We start from the raw sequence: 23,017 nt of genomic DNA, 5'->3' as shown, positions 1-23,017 counted from the left end.
GCAATTAATGAGCTAAGAACCATACCTAATTCTTCTATTAATAGAGATACTCTTGTTGGGAAGATATCTGCTTTTGAGCTTGAATAATTTGGTCCTCCAGGAGCTACAAAGATTGATACTACATTTAAGGCATCTGCATCATCAACCAGCAAGCAAGATTGGAAAATTTTGTATGTAAAGGAATTGAAAGAGATTAGGAAAGAAGATGAAGAGCTTGAGAAACTTGAAGCCCTATTTTCTAGAAGGATACCTAAAGGTCTGATAGGAAGTAAGTATGAAGGAAAATATCCTTTCAAATGTTTTGCATGTAATAAGATAGGTCATTTTGCATCTAGATATCCTAAAAGGAATTCAAAATTGGAAGAAAGAGAAAGAAGATCTTGTAAGCCTAACCTTGAATATCAGATCAAGCATAAGTATAGGAGAAACAAAAAAAATCATGCTACTATGTTGATGAGGAAGGAGTAACCGATGACTTAGAAGAAGAACTAACAGGAGATTCAGCTAGTGGATCCGACAATGAAAAATACTGGGTATTTTATGCTATGAAGGAAGATGATTTGGAACCAGTTATCGAAAATGAGGAAAAGGCCCTTGCAACAAAATTTGAGGACAAAGATGAATGGGTAATAGACAATGGATTTTCTCATCAAATGATAGGAGACAAAAGAAAGTTTCTAACCCTGCAAGAATTTGATGGTGGTCAATTCAGATTTGGTAATAACAAGGCATGCATGATCAAAGGAAGAGGAACCATTTCATTGGATGATAAGAATAACATTGATAATGTCTATTATGTTGAAGGTCTGAAGCATAATATTTTGAGTGTAGGACAATTGGTAGATAGAGGATTTCAATTACAATTCAAGGATGGAAAGTGCAAAATCATTAGCAAATCAAGATGGGAGATTGCAACTGGTACTCCTAATACCGACCTATGTGGTCCTACTAATACAAGAAGCTTTCAAGGAGATAGATATTTCATGCTAATCATTGATGACTATTATAGAATGCTATGGATTGCTTTTCTAAGGGAGAAATATGAAGCCTTTGAGAAATTCAAGATCTTTAAAGCTATGGTTGAGACAAAGACAAGAATGAAAATCAAGTGTCTGAGATCAGATCAAGGTGGTGAATTCACATCCGATGAATTCAACAACTATTGTGAGAAAAATGACATTAGGAGATAGTTATTTACACCCCAGACACCTCAACAGAATGACATTGTGGAAAGAAAGACCATAACCATTTTAGATGCAGCCAGAACCATGATGATGGAAGCTAATTTGCCTCATATCTACTTGAGAGAAGAAGTACATACAATGGTTTATACATTCAATGAAGTTTATATCAAAGGAGATACTAGTAAGACACCTTATGAATTATGGTTCGGTCATTCCCCTACTCTTAAGTATTTTAGGAAATTTTGGAAAAAAGTGTTATATCAAAAGAGATGATTCCATAGGAAAGTTTGACCCTAGATGTGATGAAGGAATATTTCTTGGTTATTCAACTAAGAGGAAAGCATATAGATGTTATCACAAAAGATTACAAAGAATTGTGGAGAGCGCTAATGTGAAAGTGGATGAACAATACAAAGACCAAGCTAAATCTTATGATAGTGAACCAGTAGTGCCTGTACTAGAGAAAAATACTGAAAATCAGAAAACACCAAGGTATGTAAGGCTAAATCATTCTGAAAACCAGATCATTGGAGACAAAAACAAGGGAGTTATGACAAGGAGAATATTGGCAAATCAAGAGGTATGTTTCATTTCTCAAATTGAACTGACATCAGTAATTGAAGCTTGTAAAGATGAATTTTGGATGAAAGCTATGGAAGATGAATTAGATCAGATGAAAAGAACAATACTTGGACTTTGGTTCCCCGACCTAAAAATAAGAATGTTATTGGAACTAAATGGGTTTTTAGAAACAAATTGAATGAGGATGGAAAATTTGTAAAAAACAAGACTAGATTGGTCTGCAAAGGATATTCTCAGAAGGAAGGAATTTATTATGGTAGAACTCTTGTACCTGTAGCTAGAATTGAAGCTGTTAGACTATTTGATGATATCATTTTTGGAGGTGAAGAAAATTTATGCATGGAATTCTCTGATAATATGCAGAGTGAATTTGAAATGTCTATGACTAGAGAAATAAGTTTTTTTCTAGGTTTGTAGATTACTCAGACAGACAAAGGCATCTTTATCTGTCAAACTAAGTATCTAAGGGAATTATTGAAGAAATTTGGTATGGAAAATTCTAAACCAGTTAGTACTCCTATGGTTACAAGTGAAAAATTGCCAATTAAAGATGTATCACATCCAGTAAATTCTACAAGATATAAATCCATGATTGGTGGTTTGCTATATTTAACTCAGACTAGACCAGATAAAATGAATGCCATCATTATTGTATTAAGATTTCAAAGTAATCCAAGAGAAAATCATGAAAGTGGAATAAAAAGGATATTCAGTATTTGCAAGGAACAACTGAATATGGTTTATGGTACCCTAAATATGATGAATTTACTTTATGTGCATATACAGATGCAGATTGGGTAGATGATGTTGATGACTGGAAGAGCACATTAGGTGGAGCATTATTTCTTGGGAAGAAGCTGGTTTCATGGATCAACAAGAAGCAACCATGCATTTCTTTATCTACTATTGAAGCTGAATATGTTGCAGTCGTAACTAATTGCACTCAAGTTCTATGGATGAAGCAGATGTTGAAGGATATACAAGTGAGTTGTAATGATCCAGTTGTTATTAATTGTGATAACTCTGTAGCTATTGACATATCAAAGAATCTATTATTTCTCTCCAAGACTAAGCACATATCAATCAAATATAACTTTTGGAAGGAAAAGGTGGAAGCAAAATAAGTTAGATTGGTTTATGTGAACACTAAAGATCAGATAGCAAACATTTTCACTAAACCTTTGTCCCGAGAATCATTTGAGTATTTGAGAGACAGATTGGGGGTTTCTACCCCTCTAGTAGATACTTAAATGATGCAGATGTGCATCAGTCCGATATGCATTATCAGAGCTATCTTTTCCTCTGGACTGATAAAATAATGCTACTACTGAGGGGGAGTAGTCAGCCTTGAGATTTAGAGTTTTCATATTATGTTTGATATCTATGTCATATCTTTGGCATTGTTGTCAAAGGGGGAGGAATATATGTGAAAAACCATTGATTGATTGAACTCCTTAGGGGGAATTTCATGGTATTTGGTCTTTTCATTCAGATTTGGTTCAGAGCTTCATTATCATTTTATGGGAGACTTGTTTGGCATTTCTTGGCACTTGGATGTTTTTCACATCTAGTGTTGCCATCAATGCCAAAGGGGGAGATTGTTGGAATATGATGGAATTGATTATGTGTTGCATTGATGTTTGTCATTGTTGTCAACACTAGTTGTTATGGTTATTTACCGGCTTCTGGTAGAAGGATTGGATTGGGAAGATTATCAGTTGATTGTCACCGGTATGATCTGGATGATGGAATAAGTTTGTATGGATGGTTCATATGCTTCTAAAGTATGTTTTAGTCAGTTGGTATTGAATTGATGATTGGATGCTATCTTATGTTCTAGTAAGCCTGCTTTATAGGTCCGGTAAGGGTTTCACCGACAGAGCTTTATTGAAGATCTATGATGAAATGCATAAGTGGTGTTGGTGTAGCTTCTAGAAGGGATTTAGGATCTTGATGGTGATTGTGTTCATGCCTCGACTGATTGGTGTCATTTTTTTGGTGTGTGTGGATATAATTTAGGTCCGGTGCTATCTAGGTTATGGACTGATTTCATGTAACATGTTGGTGGATCCTTCGATGCGCTTTTGAGATGTTTTATTGATTGGATGATGTTTGTTTGGCCTTAGGTCGACATGTTTTAAGATTTTATTTTAGGATTATGTAATGTATCTATTGAATTATCATTTGGTTGGCCGACCTAATTGGTTAGGTCCCGGGTTGGTATAAATATACGTAAGATCTTATTGTAGATCAATAGGAAAAGAGCGAATAATATAATAATCATTTTTGTAGAGGATTTGGTCAATCATAGGTGATCGAGTTGGGTTTATGTAAGAGGTTTTAGACCTTTGGTATTGAGCTTAACTGGAACTGTAATTTGGCATGTTTGATGCTATCATAGGCAGTTCTTCTTTTTGGATTGTTGTCCAAATATTTTGAGGTAGTTAGCCTCTTCTGTAGTTAGTGAGACTCCATTGTGATGAGCAATGTGGTCTAGGCAGTGTGCCTTTCTGCATGTGTGTGTAGGCCCCTATTGTAATCATATACTTTCTGTAGAAGTATCATCCGACTGTGGGTAGGGTTTCCCACCGTGGTTTTTCCCTTTACTGGGTTTTCCACGTACAAATAATGGTGTTATGTGTTATGGTTGCATGGTATTGATTCTCTAGTTTTCAATTATGTTTTAATGCTTTATCAGTTATTCGGGTAAAAGGTTTTAAGTGCTTCAATTCACATAATCTATTAACAACTGATTCACCCCTCCCCCTCTCAGTTGTTCACCAGTTATCCTAACACTCACTATATTTGAGCAAGGTACATGAATATATGAATCAAAATGAATAAGCCTTTAATTACCTACCTCTAACAATCACCCGGCATGAAGTTACCCTTGAGTTTTGGTTCTAGGAAACCAACTTCAAAAATATTCACCACACACTACCTCTACCTCAACTTTGGATCACATACTCTATAATTGATATGATCATCTACAAGTACTCTAATCCACACTCTCATTTCAAACCATCCACACTAATTTGATCTTATATATATATATATATATATATATATATATAGGTATCACTCTTATATATATATAGGCATCACTCCCTTCTTCACAAAACATAAATTAGGTCGGCCAAAATAAAGGAAAAACATAAAGTCTTATCAAGTTGGCCATCAAACATAATTGTGGTGAAATTCATCCAATCTAGGAGATAGAAAGGATCCAAAACATCATATCACATATTTATAAGCAAAACCAAACATATCACATGCTAGCACACATCCTCCAAAGTCAACAAGGTAACATGTAGATAAACCTTTTAGCACATAACCAATCTACCCAAAAACATATCGTCTAAATGAATTAAATCAATCTAGATCCCAACAAGCCAAATTACGATCTAAAAAAACTTATCACAATCTCCAAAGCTAGCACAGACCCCTAAGGACATAGCGCAAGAAGGAGAATAACATGTGATGTCAATGCCTGATCTTAGCATTATGAAGACAATACTCTTTTTCAAACTTTTAGCTCATTTTGGGAAGCACATATCTCTTTTATTTTGGTGATTTTTATTATGATTTTTTGGAGAACATATTGAAGCATGTATAATAAAAATTTCAAAGAAACTAAAGCATAGTTAATTGTTTTATTACCAAATTAGTTTTTTATAAAATTTATTTGGAATATACATGCCTCTTAGATTATGATGATCCTTATCTTCTTTTCAAAGGGTTGTTCAGGAACACATTGGATCATCTATACTTTAATAACATGTCCTAATCTCAAGGTTTTGGATATGAATTCAATATATACTTTAATAATATTTCCTAAGAATATTGACTTATATGCTTCTAGATACTATATAGATCATTAAAATCATATGTTAAAGAGAGTTATTAAATTCACAAGGAAATTGATTAAATATAGGCATTTTATCATTAGACATAGAGAAGATAGGCTGAAGACAGCCTTTGTATGTTGAAATTTGTTCACACAAAACTTTATGGGTAGACGAAACCCTACAAGGAACCACATAAATGAATTACTCAAGAGAATTTGATTACTCTAAATATGGCTCTTAGACTTTGATAACTTACATTCATGATTGCATTTGAACAAAGAAAATCAATGTCAAGAAGCTCCTCAAATAATTGAGTTCCTTCTCTGATGATGTATTGATTGCATGAGAAGCATGCTAAAATATGAAAGCTTGAAAGAAAAAAACTTTAGAAATTATATCCCCAAATTTGAACCAATAACTTTGGTTTTTGTACCTATGCAATTTTGATTTTTGCACCTCTCCAAGATTGATTGTCAACCATTATTGTTGAGAGATGACTTCCATTCAAATTGTAATTCCTCTAAAATGATAAAAAAAATGTCAATCTAATAACACTAATAGTCTATGTAAATTTTTTATATAACTACTACTTTCTTAACATTGTCCTCCATATTCAATAATGATTTGTGATTAAAGTAGAAATGTCAAATGATAATCACTTTACTTAAATATTATTAAATGATTCAATGATTGGGATATATGTTTCAAGTCAAAATCGAATGCAATCTACCCGCACTAGGGAGTTCCATGAAAATCGAGAATGGACTTTATTGTAAAGTCCATGAAAGAGACCGCCGAATGTGAAGGGCAGAATGACGTGCAATGCTTGCAAGACTAATTAACAAACTGACAAACCGCCCATATACTTGTGGAAAACGATGTCACTTATTTTTTTCTTTTATAACGTTTTATAGGTGAGAATAGATGTCATAATATTAGTAATAAATAAATGTCTAAATTAACATTTATAAAGTAGCATTGCAATCTTAAAAGATTTTAAGTTATTTTATATCTATAGTTTCTTTTATAACAATTAAGTTTATTAATAAATGTAAGTACAAATGTTCAATTAATTTAGATTTAATTAAGAGTTGAGTAGATGAAAATGTGGTAATTCATTCATGTCATTGTTGTTATAATATTGTTATAATTCTAAAATTAGAAATAAAAACTCTCAAGATGTAAATGCTAATTTATTGTCAATATAGAGACACATTTGACACTTCACTAGTATATCATTTACCACTTTATGACATGTTCACTAATGGCTATTGGAAATTATAATAAGGAAAATAACATATTTTGTAGGGAAAACTTGTTTTTACCACTTGTCTAATTCAGAACTAATCTAAACCACGTTTTTAGGTCCAACTCAAGGTAGAAAATTTTGAAATCTATTTATTAGAGATACTACATACCTTCCCTGACTTGCACCTACCTTTTCTATATCTCTGATATACTATTATGATAGTTATAGTGTCATAAATTGTATCCTTGTACAATTTTATACTTACTTGGCCCTCACTTTGGTGTTTCTACCTTCTGTGCCCCGATTATGTCTGATTCACTCACAATGGTTCCAAATCTACAATCGTCATCTCCTACTCTAATCTCTAGACCTTTATTATGTTTAGATGGACTAGAAAAGGGCACCTAACACCCTTGTTCTCATAGACAAGGATGCCTAGCGCCCTTGTCCAAACCAAAAGGGCCCAATTTCAAACCCTCTAACGGTTGGGGAATTTTGAGCAAGAATCTATTCTCCATGTTAGCCTTCTATGTTTCAAACCCTCCAACAATTGGGAAATTTTGAGCAAGAACCTATTCTCCATGTCAACCTTCTATGCAATTTTCAAATCGTTTCATGAGGTTAGGTATAAAAACAAGTCTTACCCCCTCATTTGAAACATCTCTGCACAAGTTTCCAAATACATATTTTCAAATTCAAGTGAGCAATTAATTAGGCATTATTAGAGCAATGAAGGAGAGGTCAAGTATTCAGATTTCAAGCATTCCAAACTAATATCTATGAATATATTTTTGATAGATGTATTTAAGATATTTATATTAATAAACAAAACAATTCTAATAAATACATTTCATCTTTATTGTGATGGACCACTAAACAAAATTCATAGCATGAAAAAAAATAAACAATTTAAAAAACGACTTCCTATCCATGTATGATGACAAATTTACATATATCTACAATATATAAAATTTTTATTCAATATATTTAAGATATGCATTCGTAATAAAATGACAAAAACCTTACCCATAAAAAAAAAGGTTAAATGCATTATAAAAGCTGGGCTGCAAAATGCGCATTAACGGAGGACCAAATCCTCAAAATATTGGATGGTAAGATATAATAAAAAAGCAATAAGAAATCTTTCACAATAATAAGAGTAGACTTTTCTGGAGAAAAGGACAGCGCACATACCTATATGAAAGCGGTAATTCCGTTTACTTCCAAACTGGAAAATCCTCAATGCACAGTGTGTACGCGACTGCAACTGTAGCCATCCCGTACAGGATCGAGTCACTGGCGCGCCGATTTTCAGACAAATTTGGCCAATAGCAGCCTCAAACTTTTCTGTCAGAACGTAAACCACCCTCCTTTTATCGTGCTCTCATTCCTTCCTTTCATTCCAAACATGTCTGTGATTTGACCTCAACTTTCTTCAATCCATATCTTCAATCCACACGTACGATTTTTATATGAAAGCTCGTCGCTCGCAGCGGAAAATGTTCAAGTCAGCGGAAACGATCAAGAAAATCTCCGGTGAAAAGGATCGCTTTGCAATGGCCGTCCATAGAATAATTCAGCGAACAGAGAAAATGGAAAAACAGACCACAATATTTATCGGAAAACCCTAACTCAGATTTATTAATGATTAGGTGCGGCGGACGAAAAAACCTGCTCAGCACCGGCCGCGGAAAGGCCCCGGGGTTCGAAACCGGATCAGTCAAGACGTCACCTTGTAAAGCTGTTATTTGTACTTAACGATCTCTATAAATCGAATGGCTCGACGATCCGACTCAATCTAATTCTCCAATTTTTTCGCGTATAAACCTTTGATGTTTGAATGCAGGCCGCAAAACCCCCGCTCTGTGCTTTGAAATCTTTCACCGGGCCCGAAGGCGATGGATCCAAGTTCAAAATGCCGGCTTTATCAAAAAGATCGTCTTTTAATGTCCCGCTGCTTTCTCTGAGATACAAAGATGCATGCTTTAATGGAATCCAAGCCTTAACAGCCGGTAAATTCGCAAAGCATTGGCCGAGCAGTGAGCAGAGCTTACAGTTTGTTGAAGATTCCGGCAATTTGGCTAAAAAGTCCGGCAATTTGGCTGAAAATTACGGCAAATTTGTTGAAAAGTCTGGAAATTTTGTTGAAAATTCCGGCAATTTTGCTGAAAATTCCTGCAAATTTGTTGAAAAGTCCGGCAATTTGGCTGAAAATTCTGGCGATGCTCCAAGCTCTCCGAAGCAAATGCTGGGACTGAAATGGTGGGAGTACGCCGGAAGTAACGACTGGAAAGGGCTTCTGGATCCATTGGACAGCAATCTGAGGAGAGAAATCATAAAATACGGCGAATTAGTTCAGGCATCTTACAGTGCCTGTGATTTCGATCCTCAATCCAGAACCTATGGGCGCTGCAAATATCCCGAAGAATCCTTGCTGACTCAGCTCGGGCTCCAGAGCACCGGATACAGAGTAACTCACCACATCCACGCCACGTCAGCCATCAAAGTTCCCCAATGGCTGACGGCCTTGGTCTCATCGTTCTCCCACTGCGACGCCACGTGGATGTCGCGGCGGACCAACTGGATCGGCTACGTGGCAGTCTGCGACGATGACGTGGAAGTCGCCCGGCTTGGTCGGAGAGACATTGTGGTGGCCTTCAGAGGCACTGTAACTCCTCTCGAATGGCTCGAGAATTTTCGAGACATTTTGACGCCGGTCACAGTCACCGGTCAGAGGGACACAAAAGTTCAAACCGGGTTCTGGAATCTGTACACGTGTCGGGATTCCAACGGGCGGAGCCCGTCGTCTGATGTGTTAGATGAACTAAAACGACTGGTGGATTTGTACGCTGGGGAAGAAATTAGCATTACGGTTACCGGTCATAGCCTGGGAGCAGCCCTTGCGCTTCTTTGCGCCTACCAGGTCGGTAAAGCCCGTTTCCGTTGTAAACCCCACCGTTCCGTTTCCGTTCCCGTTCCGGTGACGGTTTTTTCGTTCGGCGGGCCGCGAGTCGGAAATCGAGCTTTTGGCCGGAGAATCGAGGAGATGAAAGTCAAAGTGCTCAGAATGGTTAATACGCAGGATGTTATAACTAAAGTTCCCGGCGTTGTGTTGAATCAGGATTGGTCCCGGAAAAGTTGGATTTTCCGGTATTTGGAACGGAACGGTTGGGCTTACAGACACGTCGGAACGGAGCTCCGAGTGAGTAATAAAAATTCTCCGTATTTGAAACCTGATGCGGATATGGCCTGCTGTCATGATCTCGAAGCTTATCTCCACCTTATTGATGGTTTTTTCAGCTCCTCCGTTCCGTTTCGGAAGAGCGCAAAGAGAGATATTCTTAGGTTGCTTGTTAATCAGAAATCAAATGTTCTTCTCAAAGCGGCTGCCGGTAAAAATTCACGAGTAAACAGACGAGGAGAAGTTTCTTTATGACGGAGATTGGCTTCGTTTTTTTATCTTGTCTGTTTAACTTGTGAGAATTGTTTGCGGCATCGGCTTTTTTGCTGTCGCGCACGAAATTTTTTCCCTTTTGTTCGTCCAACGATCAAAGGTTGTCTGTGAATAATCTTAGTAATTCTGAGCAAATATTACAACACATTTTGGATGCTTATTGTGATGAATATAATCTTGCAACTCCTTTTCGTAATTTTAAAAACAATTACTTATTAACAGCATCTGCAACTTAATGATATCATTCGATATTTTAATTTGAATAGATTTCGGAATTCGATTGTATAATAGTATATTGGGATTAGACTGTATAATATATTTTGAGTCAATGGAATTAATGCGCATTGATTTCTGAATGTGATGTTAAAGATATTACACAATTAAATTCAAAAATTGGTAATGTTTCTGATGATAAGTGACGTACTACTCACCGGAATTCTCGCGGGATGCACAAAATTTATTTTTAGATGCATGGAAGATCTGTCTTTAGTGATAAATTAACTGTTTTATTTCTGGGGAAAATCCACCTAGTAATTTTAAAAATAATTACTTATTAACAGCTTTAACAGCTTGAAACTTAATCATATGAGAATTCGACATTTCATAATTTAATTTAATTTGTTAGATTTCTAAATTGGACTGTGTAATAGTATTTCTAAATTCCACTGTATAATAGTTTTTAAACCAATGAAATTACTGCGCATTGATTTCTGAATGTGATGTTAAAGATATTACACAATTAAATTCAAACTGAGATAATGTTTCTCATAATAAGTGATGGTACTACTTACCGGAATTCTTAAAATTTGCATAATTTTTATTTTTTTTTTAATGCATGGAAGATCTGTCGTTAGTGTTAAATTAACTGTCTTATTTCTGAGGAAAATCCACGAAATGATTGTTTAAGTGCCTAATAAAATTGTGTAAAGCCAGGCTATTTTAGCTTTGTCTTTATGTTTATTTTATGGTGAACCGGCAAATCCATTTGCTTCTCTTCAAATATATTACCACTGCCGTTCAAAGAACAGTCGGTGATAACGGGGAGAGAAGAAAGACAGAATATACGGTAAGTTTATTTTTTTACAATCAACAATAATGATACAGGTTAATAATGATGCATGTCAATCAATGTTATTAGATTTCTATAATTTATTAGTCTATCTGTATAATGCTTTTGGATTTGATTGTGTGAGGTTTTTTGCATCAACGTTTCTGATCCATCATTAGGATGATAGTAGAGAGCAAACTCACACAATCAAATCAAGAAGCACTATAAGATGATTCTTGTTGTTATTTCTGGATTCGATTGTATATAGCTAATTGAATACAGCCCTAATTATTCAATTAATTATCCAAATATCATTCTTTATTAATTAATTAAAAATACTATTCATCCACTACTCATCACTATTCACCCACACCCATTTTTAACCTTAACCATTAAATTATTTCTCTCCATCCTCACCCCAAAAATTAAATAAGATTGTATTTATTTAATTTCTTACTTTCTACACTTTCTTAAGTGAGTTAAAGTTCACTAACCCATTAACCCTTCTCTTGTACATTAAAAATTCTTATTAAAACCTTTTAAATCCTTTATATCCTTTAAAGTTTTTCGTTCATAGATCTAATAGTCATGATACAAAAGACTTGCACATCCCTTAAAGATATTTTTAAAGTAACCCTTTCATTTTATCCACCTAACCTTCCCAAAGAGAATCTCCACCTTTGATTTTTTCTACAATCTACCTCCCTCCATTTTGTCTAACCAAATGAGAACACATCTCCTCTCTCATCTTTCCATTGCTCTCAACCATTATTAACCATCAATCTCTTCATCTTTTCATCTAACCATCAAGTTAAAAAGTAAACAATTTGGACATCATCTTAAGCCATATAGTTGTAGACATCTAAAATTGACCACTATCATTTGGCCATTTTTATTCATATTATTCATCTACCCTGGCTATCGTCATTAATTAAATAATTTATTATTATTTGATCAACACCCCATATTCATTTATATCTTGTACCTAACTTCCCATGTTGATTAATTTACCTAATATCATAAAATTTTAACCTTTCCATCTATTAAATTAAATAAACACCCCAATTTATTTTATTTAATTCAAAATCCCCTTTTTGTTCCTAAAGGAATTCAATTTACTTCCTCCCCTTTCTCTCTCCAAATGTTGAATTCGTCATCATCCTCATTCACCTCTTTAAACCTAAGCATAATCTCCCACCTAATCTAATTCTAAACACTTGCACATTCCTAATCCCTTAGATAAGGGAGGGGTCACCTCAATGCCAAAAATGTCCATCCTCCAATCCCACTCAACCTTAATAACATTTCCATTTTGGGAAGATACCCCAAATAGATCTTATTCTCCCAAGCACTCCAAAGGAATTAAAAAATCATTTTATTCCTTTTAACTCATCAATATCTTTAGATCTTTTTGGAGTGTATGGAAAAGAAATATCTTTATGGAAAGTTCTCGTTCATATCCCATGGGTACCTTGGGAAGTATCAATCACCTAGATCAACCCATCCCATGGTGACATTTGTTACCATTTTGTGAGTTGAGGGTTCATCTCTCATATACACCCTTGATCCTCATGATCAAATCCTAGCCCTCCTTTCCATCTTCCCTCTCATTCATAATTTAAGAACACTTGGCCATTTTTTGTTATCTTACATCCAAATTCTTTGAGCACTATTATTCTATCAAAATTCCATGAGCACACATAGAAATTGATCACATTGGGAAAATCTACAGTACAAGGAGATCATCATACTTAGTTTGCAATGATTTGTGTTATGTTTTGATCCCTTTTTAATCTAATCTTGATTGTTACTTTGATTTGTGTTTTGAAGTTATTTTTAGTGTTAAAAAATTCCTTTGAAAGAGCATTTCCTTCCACATATTCCAGCCTACTCATGTTGGAAACTTTAGTTATGTTGAGTTGTGTTGCCATTGATGTCATTATGTGTTGTAGATGGTTTGGAAGTGGGTTTTTTGATGTTGTTATGTGGTCTACTCGTGATGTTGAGGTATTTTTGAAAGGTTGGTGTAGTGGAAGTTTTAATATGTAGGAAACAATATTTATATGCAAGAAAGAGTATTTAATGTCCTTATGGAAGAACACTTTGAATTCCTCTATTTTTTGAAGATTATGGATTGTGGTTCTTGATATAATGTTTATGATTTATATATATTACACTATCAAGTTTTTGGGTCCTCTATTGCTTAGATGATATAGTTGGTTGTTGCTATTTCTAACAATGAGGATGTTTGTCAAAACTAGTCTAGAAAATGCTTGGTGGTTCTCAGATATGTGGATTCATAGTTTGGATCTTGGAAGACATGTTCATTTGGTTTGTGTAGTTTTCTAGTTCTAGTTTGGTTGGTAAATGAAGCTATGTTATTATGTGTTCAATGTTGTTAGCTCATTTGATTTTTGGTTGACTAAGGTGGTGTATTTTATTTGGATCATGGTCTTTTGGTCTAGATATGCATTGAAGATTAAGTTTGGATGTTGATATGTGTCTCACTATGGCATGTATAGATCCACGGTGTGTATTTTACATTGGAGGGTGTTTTTGGGTAGACTGGTTAATATGCTTTAGTGATTATGTACACATTTTGTTTGATGCCAACTTTGGAGGATGTGCTAGTGTGTGCAGTTTGTTGGAATTATTTTAGAAGGATCTGTTATGATGGTTTTAGGTCCCTTCTATCTCCTATAGTAGACTATTGTTATGTGTTATTGGTCTGAGTGGCCTAACTTATGTAGCATTATACATTTTGTTTATGGATGACCTAGTTGAGGGTTTTAATGAATGATATTGTATTTATGGATGTGTGGTTGTACAAGTTGAGGAATGAAATGTGTGTGAACTAGTGTGAAGTGGATGTGAATTATATGCGAATAGATTTGGGGAAAAAGTCAGTTGTGAAGAGATTTAATGATGATATATTTAGTGTGACAATTTTTTGGGACAATGGTTAATGTTTAAAGATGTGTTTGACATGATATTGGTTGCTTGAAATAATGGTTCAATTATAATTTAATGACTAGGTGATCTTTATCATTTCAATTCATCTATTTCCTATGCATGTTGGAAGGTGCAGTGTGTTCCTTTTGAAAACTTGTGTATTCCTTTGTATCTTGTGCCAAGATTGTGCACCTTAGTCCTTCAAGTCCAATCAAGTGCATTAAGTTGCTTGGCCTTGAGCCTAAAATATTGTAATTAGTTATTCATATTGTGAGTGTGATTCTCACTGTGATTTTTTCCTATTTTAAAGGGTTTTTCATATAAATTTGGTGTTCACATGTTTATTGTGCTTTGTTCTTTCATGTTTCTTAATTGTAGTATCTAGTTTATTGTGGTCTAAAGTATAAAAGAGAAGAAGTAAATATTTTTTAGGTAATTGACTTGTAGTCCAAATTTGAGGCTGAAATGGAGGGACTGAAAAGACCATGAAAATAATTGTAAAAATAGAGAGTATTTCACAATCTCATAGAAACATCACCCTATAAATGGTAGTCAACTAAGATAAACCTTATGGTCTGGAAAGCACAAATTTAAAACCTAATAGATACACGATTAAAAAGAGTGACAAATATATGATGTTCTTAGCACAAGATCATGAAAATAATTGTGCAATTAGACAAATGAGATTATCTTGTATAGTATTGAATATTTAATTATTTAGTAGAAAGAGTGACTACTTTATGATCTTATATGAAAACAATCACATAAGAACTCCCAAAATGGAAAGAATGTTCTATAAATAAATGAAATTTAATCAAAGTTGGTTAAAAGATAGAGAGAAGAATTACAATTGCCTTATGATTTACATTTTAAATGAAGGAATGAGATAGGATACATGGTACTGGTATCTAAAGGTAATTTTGTACTACCATAATGAGGATTTACAAGGAAATAGTTTGTTATTTCTAAATTGATCAGTGATGCATTGACCTTGCTAGAATGTAAATTAAAAATAAATTGGGTTTTTATCTCATTGACTCTCTTTATGTGCTACATATAACCTATTGAGACCTTTCTTACAAGTGAAAATACTCTTTACTAATTATGTGATCCTTCTAAAGTATTCTTCTAATTGTGTTCAAATGTAATTGTATAACATTTTTTTGGATTGATAATTGAAACGAGGAAATATATTATAATTGTCTACCAACGTGCACATAAAATTTTGTAATTTGTTAAGTGAATGCTATACAAGTTATTTAAGAAAATACACATAAATGGGAAAAGAAGGCATATTATAGTAGTAATCAGAATAAATAAGTAGACATTTCAATTTCAAATAAGGGAATTTCATAGAATATTTAGTACAATGTACTCCAAAGCCTATATTACACAAAGATTAACTTCCAATTCATATAAGATAAATAATGCATAGTACAAAAATTTTCTAATCCAAAAGAGTCACTATATATTTGGGATAGTAAATATTACATTGGACAATTTATAGTAGTGAAACACAACACATAAACATCAATATTGTTAACAAATATACACAACACATTTGAAGACAACTATTTTATAACTAAAAATAATTTAAACATTCAATATGACACATCCATTTATGTAGAAAACTTGAAAAATTGTGTAATACTTTGAAGGCATGCGATGATACTAAGAAGATCATAAATGTTAAACCAAAGTTCAATATGAAATTTTTATTAGGTAAAGTGAGAGAGGACCCAAACTTGTTACATAATAGCCATTGAAGCAAAAAGTGAATTAGCTAAAAGGTGAGAAAAATGCTTCTCACAAGAAGTGAGATTGACTAGAAGCTTTTAATTAGAGTAATAAACTAGTGGGAAACGTCGGTTTTGACCTAGAACTAAGACTTCCCTTCCAAAAATAGAGGTCCTTGAAAGGAATCCCAAAACCTTATACTAGAGACACCTTGAATTGTAAAGAAAATACCCAAAAAATTGGCTAATAGAGAACCCTTAATCATAGGTAGGAAAAATATTCTTCTAGTGGAAACTAAACTAGAGAGAAAAGGATTGATACAACAACCAACCACTTCCAGGCCCCCAATTGAAAACACATCTATAGGTCCAATAGAAGAAATGACTTCAACAAAATCCACTTCAAAACTAGCCCACAAATGAAGGTCTTTGACTAAATAAAATATTCTTACTACATCCAACTAATACAAAGACTATTATAGAGAAAAAGATATCATCGAATCCACCTCAATAGGACAAGTAGGATCCAAATCTATAGTAGGTCTCACCTCTACATGACCTGTATGAGTTCATATAATGGAGAAAGGAAGTAGAAGCCCCTACAAATAAGACATCCAACAATGCAACATCATTATTGGAAGCCTTTGATATAATAAACACAAGCATAGTGAAACCCTCAATAAAAATCCCCCACTACAAATTCACATCGACAATACATAGACAGGAGACCAATGGCTCCACATAAACCATAAAAATGTTATAAAAATAAAAAATACAAATAAGAATGTAGCCAAAGAAATAAAAAAAGTCTAAGAGGTGGGAAAGGATATAACAAGCAAAGGGAAACCAAAACCTTTGCCAGATAGAGCAAAGAGAGGCCTCCCAAGGCCAACATAATAGCCGATCATCTCACCACCAACACCATCAATCTCCCCAAGACTCCAAATACTTAGAGAAACAACACCCATCCAAATTGGGAAGCTAGATCTAGTAGAAAAGAGAAGAACCCCAGCCATACCTCCAAGAATAGAAACCAAATCCTAATAAGTAGTAAAGATAATTAACAATGATCCAAACTGGAATAACACAACTTATCTTAGACAAATAAAATAACCCAAAGTAGAGGCACCCCTCAATAGAAGCCAACACAACCCCATCACTAGCTATTATAGAGATTATCCACTACCATAATCTCTCCAGCACCAGGTTCTTTTCCAAGGAGGAGAGGAGAAAAAAGCAATTGATTAGTGATCATAGCTTGAAAAAACAACGATGCTAGAAGCCTAGATCCCAAGCTGGTAGGGAAAAATACACAACCAGGGAAGAGGATCTGTTAGGATGGAAACCATAAAACAAAGAGAGAAAGGAGGTAATTGATAAATGAGGGTAGAGGGAAACCCATGAATGTGGTGGAGGAGCATCTATGGAACACCTATGAAGCACCTATGAAGACCTATGGAGACAAGGTGAACTAGGGTCACTGATAGGCCCTCATGGATAATAAATGATTAATTAATTCTAAAATGCCTTTAAGGTATTAAAAAAATGTAATCATGGCCATTAGAGCCAATAAATGCAATAAAATGTAATGCAAAGGTCACAAAGTGTAAAATTGTCAAAATTGGCAATTAGGCCTAGAAAGGGCTAAAATTGGGTTTTGAAGGGTAGAATAGGTTTATGAAGAATAAAAAATGTTTGAAATGTTTATAAGGTCATATTAAAACAATTTTTATGTGTTTGTAGAGTTAGGAGTCCAAGTTGGTCATGTTGACAACTTTTTTAGCAACTTTTATTGTCACAATTGCAAAAAATGACAAAAATAGTTGGTTAGAGGTAGTTGGGTGGTTATGGTTCGGTCTTGTAGGCCACAAGTGCTATAAAAGGTTGTAAGAAAATTAAATTTGGGGATATTGTGAGTGTTTGGTCGAATACAATCATTTCGAGCAATAAAATCCATATTTTTATGTGCATTTCCTGAGTTTTCAACGTGGACAGTCAGATCTCTTGTTAATTCTGATGCATTTGATGTTTGTATTTTGAAATATTATTGTTTGGGGATAATAGAGGAATGATTTAACCTTACTTTTGAGGTGGTGGCATTCATTTTTATTGTTTTTATAAAAATTTCTTGGCATTTTACTAAAAACTGTCATAACCCTGGCTTAGGGTAACCAATGGCTTCATAAATGTAGTATCTTTTGTTTTGATGCATAACCAATCATCATTTTGGGTAGGGATGAGGTCAAGGGTGTATAATACATTTCCAAGGTGTGTGCAGGGTTTCATGTAAGGTTTGACACATGCTTCATGATGTTTTCATGACTGTTGCAGTCATAGAGGGGCAGTTTGGCTGTCACAGTCAATGATATAGGCTTTGTTTGATATGAAAAAGTGTGTTATGGCCAGGAGGGCTTAGAAGAGGGTTGGTTGGTGTGTCTAAAACCTTTCCAAAGGTGTTGGTGCAAGTGGAGTGCTCAATGAAAGGCTTAAACTAGTTAGTTTCCAAAGATAGCATCAGACTGTCATAGTGTGACAGAATGGCAGTCACAAAAAAATGAAGCCTGATGTGGGGGCCATATCTCAGAGTTAAACTGTTGGATTTGTCTAAATTGTGGATGTGTTGTTCCAAATCAAGTTCTTCATAATCTCATTGGAGAGATTGAGGAGTTTTGAAGTGATTCAAATGTTATATAACTCTGTGTATAGGTATATCTAAGAGGACAACGAGAAGGTAACTTTGGTTTTATTTAATCAAAGTGTTAAGCATTTTTGGCTTGTGAACCTAGTTTGGAGTCTAGTGGATTGTAGGGACTTCAAATGAATGTGGGAAGAGTCTACCTTTGTGTTAGGGTATGGAGAGGCCTAAGAGTCAAGTATTTATCCTTGAGTAGGGTCCAAAGGTATGAGTAGGTCACTAAAACCTTGAGAGTGCAATCCTAAACAATTGATGAGATGATCAATCATGATAAATAGGAGTTGGAATGGGGAGTTGGTTTCACCTAGCATGTAGAAGGATCCTCTGAAGTATCACCTTGGTATCAAAGAAAGCAAAAGGTCTAGGATATGTGTGTAGGAATCCTAGATGAGTGAGAAGATGTATCTGACAAGGTTAGAAAGAGAGTTGTGTAATACTTTCACAGAATACTTGGATGTTGGAAGGAAACAAAAAGGAAAGGAAGATGAGAGAAAGAAGAAAGAAGAAGAGAAGAAGAGGATAGATGAAGAAGAGTTGAGTAGATTGAAGAAACATCTTGGTGAGATTGATGAGAAGTTAAGAAGACTTGCAGAAGAGAGGGAGCAATTGAGAAAGGAAGATGAACTTCATGAAGCACAAATGAAGTTGAGGTTGGAAAACCTAGAGAGGAAAGTGAAGAGTTGGCACTCGAGGGTGCAAAAGAGGGTAGTTTGGCCTGTGAAGAGGCTAATAGAAACAAAGAAGAAGGCTAATGAGGAAGCCTTGAAGGTGACTGATGAGCTGAGATGCCAAGGTGAATGGCATGGGAATGAGAATGAATTTGGTGAAGGAGAAGAACCTGATCTATGGGCATTGTATGAAGCCATAGAGGAAGAATGGAGAAGCCATGGTGGGGTTGACTCACTTGAGATGATGGCACAAAAGATTCATTTGATGGAACAAGCTAATAATGAAATCAATGATGACACTATATTTATTTTTTCTAATCATTTGTATGCAGGTTTTTTGAGTGTTTACATGGATGAAAATGTTGGAGCTGCTTATATTGAGTACCATTTTCTTAGAAGGAGTTGCAATGAGCCACCAAAGCATGGAAATTTTATTTTAGGGTACAAGGAGCAAGTACCTATGAATTGGAAGTATAGAAAGAGGAGGCAACCATTCAAGGGGACCTTGAATCTTTTGTCCCTGGGAGTATGGTGCAGGAGCATCTATGGAACACCTATGAAGCACCTATGAAGACCTATGAAGACAAGGTGCACCAGGGTCACTGATAGTCCCTCATAGTGAATCAATGAGTAATGAAGTATAAAATGACTTTAAGGTCTTAAAAATATGTAATCATGGCCATTAGAGCCAATAAATGCAATAAAATGTAATGAAAAGGTCAAAAAGTGTAAAATTATCAAAATTGGCAATTAGGCCTAAAAAGGGCTAAAATTGGGTTTTGAAGGGTAAAATAGGTTTATGAAGAATAAAAAATGTTTGAAATGTTTATAAGGTCATCTTAAGACCATTTTTATGTGTTGGTAGAGTTAGGAGTCCAAGTTGGTCATGTTGACAACTTTCTTTGTCAAATGACAACTTTTTGAGCAACTTTTATTGTCAAAATTGCAAAAAATGACAAAAATAGTTGGTTAGAGGTAGTTGGGTGGTTATGGTTTGGTCTTGTAGGCCATAAGTGCTATAAAAAGTTGTAAAAAAATTAAATAGGGGGATATTGTGAGTGTTTGGTCGAAGACAATCATTTGGAGCAATAAAATCCATATTTTAATGTGCATTTTCTGAGTTTTCAACGTGGACAGTTAGATCTCTTGTTAATTTTGATGCATTTGATGTTTTTATTTTGAAAGATTGTTGTTTGGGGATGATAGAGGAATTATTTAACCTTACTTTAGAGATTGTGGCATTCATTTTTTATTGTGTTTAGAAAAAGTTCTTGGCATTTTACTAAAAATTGTCATAACCCTGGCTTAGGGTAACTAGTGGCTTCATAAATGTAGTATCTTTTATTTTGATGCATGAAAAGTCCTTATTTTGGGCAGGGATCAGGTCAAGGGTGTATACTACTTTTCAAAGGTGTGTTCAGGGTGTCATGCAAGGTTTTACATGTGCTTCATGATGTTTTCATGACTGTTGCAGTCACAAAGGGACAGTTTGACTGTCACAGTCAATGATATAGGCTTTGTTTGATATGAAAAAGTGTGTTATGGCCAGGAGGGATTAGAAGGAGGTTTGTTGGTGTGTATAAAACCTTTCCAAAGGTATTGGTGCAAGTGGAGTTCCCAAGGAAGGGCTTAAACCAATGGGTTTCCAAAGATAGCAGCAGACTGTCATAGTGTGACAAAATGACAGTCACATAAAAATGCAGCTTGATTCGGGGTCATATCTCAGAGTCAAACCGTTGGATTTGTCTAAAGTTTTTATATGGTGTTCCAAACCAAGTTATTCATAAGTTCACCAGAGTGATTGATGATTTTTGAACCGATTCAAAAGTTATATACCTCTGTGTATATGTATATCTAAGAGGACAACAAGAAGGTAACTTTGGTTTTATTTAATCAAAGTGTTAAGCATTTTTGGCTTGTGAACCTAGTTTAGAGTCTAGTAGATTGTAGGAAACTCAAATTAATGTGGGAAGAGTCTACCTTTGTGTTATGGTATGGAGAGGCTTAAGAGTCAACTATTGATCCTTTAGTAGGGTCCAAAGGTGTGAGTAGGTCACTAAAACCTTTAGAGTGCAGTCCTAGACAATTGATGAGATGATCAATCATGATCAATAGGAGTTTTAATGGGGAGTTGGTTTCACCTAGCATGTAGAAGGATCCTCTAGAGTGTCACCTTGAGTGACTGAACCCTTGAGAGCTCTAGAGAAGGAGATCCCTCTGCATCAGAATGGCTGGTTATCATCACTGATTTACACCAAACTCAACATCTAACACATATAAAAACTATTGGTGGTGGATGGAACAGGATACACAAAAAAATTACCAATTGAATCACCCAAAAATTGTAATATTTTGCTGTACAAAACATGGATTTTATTGTTTGTGTAAAATAGTTTACATTTTCCCCTATTTTATAGAGTTCTTCAAAACATTAGAGTAGTTTCTTGAATTTTCTTTCAATTAGTAACATTTTTTTGAACTTGTCTATTTTACAGATAGTTCTAGATGGTGCATTTATTTTTGGTAGGTAGTGGAAATTACAAGATACTACCAAGACTCCCCCTTAATTTCTACCATGAATGCTACAAAATTCACAATACTCATTTTTCTTTGCTCATGACTATTGTCTTCTTTCTCTTCTTTGTCTTATGCTTGAAACCAAGTCTTTTAACTCACTCATATTATTTTCTTGTATGATATCTTCAAATTATCTCTACAATCTTTTTAGCTTCAACTATGACACCTTTCTCTTGGCTTCCTCTAGTTGTTGTAGAAATATCTCAAACATTTATTTTAAAACTTTGTTCTACAACTTTTTTCAACTCTTCTTTCTATGTATGTCAAAACAACAATTTATCTTGACCAACAATATTTGCTATTCTTCTTAAAACTTGATATCTTTCTTAATTGTTACCAACATATGGGCATTTATGCTTGAATAAATTTTTGATGATGAATGTAATTTTTTGCCAATTTGATCCATTGCTCCATCCACAATTAATTTTCACGTGTCCTATTATAGATTCATTATGTTTGTCTTTATTCCAACATGTCTTTTCACAATGATTCCTCAAATCACAAATACTGCAAGGATGAATTTTCCAACACTTATCATATGTATGACCTTTTCTGTTATAATGTGAACACTGCATAGTTTGAATTACTTGAAATGATTTCTTTTAGTTGGAAGACTCATATCATTCTTTCATTTTCTCGTGTTATACCCAAGTCCTTCATACTTTGGCCTCATTGTTTTCTCAATTGGATTTATTATTCCTTGTTCATGTTTTACTAATCCTTGACCTTCATAACTCATTCTTTTCATTTTAAAACCAATAATATTTTCATCATCACTTTTATCAAGATTTGTAGATTTATTAACATCTTTGTCACAACCAGCTTTAGCAAAATTACATTTACCAAATGACAAACACAAATTTCCCGTGTCACATGAAATCACTTACTATTTTTTTTTGTCTTCAAACATTCATTTATTTTTGCAAGTGGTTCTTCTTTCAACTTTAATATTTCCTTCTTCTATAAATTATTTTTCTTCTTTTAATCTTTTCAACTTTTCTTCTAAATCTTTGTTCTTTTTCTT

General features: G+C 34.4%; 1 protein-coding gene across 1 annotated transcript; it reads left to right on the top strand.

Moving 5' to 3' along the window:
• The first annotated feature begins 8,146 nt into the window (after positions 1-8,146).
• On the top strand, positions 8,147-10,446 carry LOC131069960 (phospholipase A(1) DAD1, chloroplastic). Its single transcript, XM_058005505.2, has one exon. The coding sequence runs from the start codon at positions 8,704-8,706 to the stop codon at positions 10,297-10,299; it is 1,596 nt and encodes a 531-aa protein (XP_057861488.2). The 5' UTR covers positions 8,147-8,703; the 3' UTR covers positions 10,300-10,446.
• Positions 10,447-23,017: the final 12,571 nt, after the last annotated feature.

The sequence above is a fragment of the Cryptomeria japonica genome, chromosome 6 (genome assembly GCF_030272615.1).
Source record: "Cryptomeria japonica chromosome 6, Sugi_1.0, whole genome shotgun sequence".
Classification (NCBI taxonomy): Eukaryota; Viridiplantae; Streptophyta; class Pinopsida; order Cupressales; family Cupressaceae; genus Cryptomeria; species Cryptomeria japonica.
The sequence above is the reverse complement of the archived record's forward strand: the minus strand, read 5'-3'. Positions and strand labels throughout refer to the sequence as shown.

Excerpts from the sequence above, each read along its gene's own strand:
- LOC131069960 (XM_058005505.2), top strand. The coding sequence starts at position 8,704 with ATGCAGGCCGCAAAACCCCCGCTCTGTGCTTTGAAATCTTTCACCGGG.